A 3,085-nucleotide genomic window follows, 5' to 3' on the forward strand; every position below is an offset into this window, starting at 1 on the left:
GCTCCAGCTCCCGCCACGAGCCGCCGCTGGCATTGAGGAGGCCGCTGAGGCCGCGCGGAAGCGGAGGGAGCCCCGCGAGGGCACAGCCCGCGCCGGCCGGGGAGCGAGGGCCACGCCCGGCTCTAGCGGCTCCGTGCGAGGCGGGGCGATGCCGCTGGCCCGGCGCGGCCCTCGGGCCACCTCCTTTCCTAGGCGCAGCGTGATGCCCGTGACCCCATTTCCCAGGCTAGGAAAACAGAGACCCAGAAAGAGGAAAGGACTCGCCCCGTCCTCCCGAGCCTCCGGGCCACGGCGGGCTGCCCACGCCGGGGGGGCGGGGGACGGAGTCCTGCAGCCGGGCGCGGCGGACCCGGAGGGGGCGGAGGCACCGCCCACCGCGGTGCCCGGCCGCCCGGCACCTCCCCTGCGCGTGGCGGGGGCTGGCAAGGGGAGGAGGGCACCGACCTCCCACGAGCAGCTGGAGGTTCAAATCCCGACGTCCAAGCAAGCGTGGGCTCTCAGGCCAAGCCCGGGGACCCCGCGCCTCCGTCTGGGCTTCAGTTCAGTGGAAATCATTGTGGTTCCATCTTTTACAGACAGTAAAGGCTGAAAGCTGGGAGAGCAGACCTGGGCTCGTTTTTGTCAGTCTCGTCACACAGGAATCCGTTATCTTGGCAGGGAACCTGTGCAGCACGAATGTCCTTCCCGCTCCTCCCCGAGTCCACAGGGGCGTTAGCGGCCTGTCAGCTCCCAGGAGAGTCCTTATCGCCCGCCCGCCCGCCCTGCAGGCTGAAGATCCAGTTAGAGGGCGGCCCGGGCACCGCGGCAGCGGCCTGCTCGCACCAGCCAGCCACGAGGCTTCTGCGTGGACTAAAAGCCCGGTGCCTGCGAAGTCCTGGGTTCGAACAGGACTTCCGATCTGCCAGGAGACCCAGAAGGGCCACACCACCAGGAGGCAAGAGACTGGGGCAGGAAGCGGCTGGGGGGAAGGGGGCGTGGATGGGGTGTCCACACCCCCAAGTGGGCACGCTGGGAGCGTGGGGGCTTCCCCCGGTGGGCTTGGCTCTCAGGCCCAGCCCAGTGATCCTTCCTAAGAGGAAGCCCGTTATTTACACCGCTAAAGGACCCCGAGTTGAGGGAGGGGTGGGGGGACCCTGGTGCGGAGACCCCACGGTCCCCTAGCTGCTGAGTCTCTAGCGCCCAAGCTCCCGTTCCTATCTCCTTTTCAGGGTTAGTCTGGCCTCCAGCCCGCGGGCATCGGCTCCCGGGCTTTCCCGGAGGCCTGGTCTCCCCTCTCCCTGAGGCCCCTCGTCCCCGGCCCACCCATTTCCTGTGCAGCCCCAGCTCCGCCCCTGATCGAGGTGGAAAGTTTCTCTCCTCAAGATGGGCGGCTCCTTCTTCCTTTCCGCTGCCGCAGACCGGGAAAGTCCAAAGCCCAGTGAGGAGGGGGGCTGGGTTCCGAGGAGACCAGCCAGAGAGGGGAAGTGACAGGACCGCAGTCACACAGCTGCCGGGCCTGGCTCCGCCGGCCTGGAAAGCGCCCAACCCCGCTGAGCGGCCCGCAGCCGCCCCGCGAGGCCTCCACTCGGGCGCCGCGACGCCACCTGCCGGCAGCCGGCGGCTCTCACCGCCCAGAAGCCGTTGAGTCCCGCCCCGCAGCCAGGGCACTCGGGAGGGCTAGAGTATTTATTTATTTATTTATCAACACATCCAGGAAGTGGCCCCTCGACTGAACACATCTCCAGTCTGAGGCTCTGCCCTCCTGGCCGTGGGTGGTTGCAGGGATGGGTCCTGGAGTCCTTGTCCGGGGCAGTGGGCGCCCAGGACTGCAGGTGGCGTGCCCCTGAGCCAGCCGCTGCCAAGTAGCAGCGAAGGTGAAAAAGGTGGGCGCTAGGCACTCTGGGATCCGAATTCCAGAGATGGCATGGGCACTGCAAGATGCTTTGGGTCCCACCGCCAGACTGCAGGTAGGTTAAGCTGGGGTGCACACATATAGAAGAAGTGGAGGCCCAAGGCGGTAGACAGAGCCTGTCACCTAGGTGTCTACCCAGTGCCCGCTAACCAGGAGGGGGCTCAGCGGTGTTGCCTGAGGGACACTTGCCTCGCCCGGCTGGGGTGAGGTGGCAGAGCAGGCACTGTCCTCTGAGGACTTGCTGATAGACAAGTTCTGCGCCTTTTGCACGGGTGCGTTCCCACCCACCCTAACTCTTCAGAGGCTGATATGGAAGGCGTCCTGCAGCCACTGGTCCCGGGCATTGTGCGTCTGGGGCACCGTTAGGGGTGGCGGGTCTGGGGGCAGGCTGGCGTCCGGAGGCTCCTCATCATCAGACAGGCCGGCATCGGGCGGATAAGAGCTGTCTGAGTGCAGGGAGGAGGACAGGTCCTGGCAGAAGCTCAGGTCTTGGCACAGGTGCTTGTAGTCCTGGATAGACTCATACAGGCCCCACAACTGGCACAGCAGGGACATGTCCAGCTGCCGCAGCCCCACCTGCAGACAACTGACAGTGGGCTGGAGTTGGGGTCCGGGTCACCCCCCAGCCCCTGCCTCCAGAAATCCAAAGCCCCCAGCCCCAGGCCCCAGCTCTAGCCAATCTACTTGCACCTTCCTAAAGCAAAAGTTTGGGGAACAACAGATGGCACCTGCGAGCTATGTAACTTGAAGCAAGTCACAGATCCTCATCTGTAAAATGGGGTAACATCCATCTAAGCAGGATAAAGGGAACACGAGCAACATAAGCCCGTCAATATACCATGCATGGCTACAATTACTGCAAACACCTCCGAGTCCCAGGCTGTCTGCAGGTGACCCCCCTGCACTGCCCATTGTTCCAGCGCCCACCCACTCACCATTTCTTTGCGCAGTGAGGCCAGGGCCGAGTCGAGGTTGACCGGGCGACGCGCACCGACTGCAGATCCGGAGTTGGCAGCGCCGGCGGCATGGCGGGGCCCGTCGGGAGCGCGTGCGGCGCGGCTCAGCTCGTCGTGGATGCGGTTACGCTGGCTGTAGACGCGCTCCAGCTCCCGCCACGAGCCGCCGCTGGCATTGAGGAGGCCGCTGAGGCCGCGCGGAAGCGGAGGGAGCCCCGCGAGGGCACAGCCCGCGCCG

At 65.7% G+C, this 3,085-nt stretch overlaps 1 protein-coding gene across 1 annotated transcript; it reads right to left on the reverse strand.

The window, feature by feature from the left end:
• Window positions 1-1,659: 1,659 nt before the first annotated feature.
• Window positions 1,660-3,084, reverse strand: Fam89b (family with sequence similarity 89, member B; the record flags this gene model as incomplete). Its single annotated transcript, XM_013020900.1, has 2 exons — window positions 1,660-2,467; window positions 2,827-3,084. Coding segments are annotated over 2 exons (537 nt in total), but the record flags the coding sequence as incomplete, so codon positions are not given.
• Window position 3,085: the final 1 nt, after the last annotated feature.

This window comes from Dipodomys ordii, unplaced genomic scaffold (genome assembly GCF_000151885.1).
Source record: "Dipodomys ordii isolate 6190 unplaced genomic scaffold, Dord_2.0 Scaffold54, whole genome shotgun sequence".
Lineage (NCBI taxonomy): Eukaryota > Metazoa > Chordata > Mammalia > Rodentia > Heteromyidae > Dipodomys > Dipodomys ordii.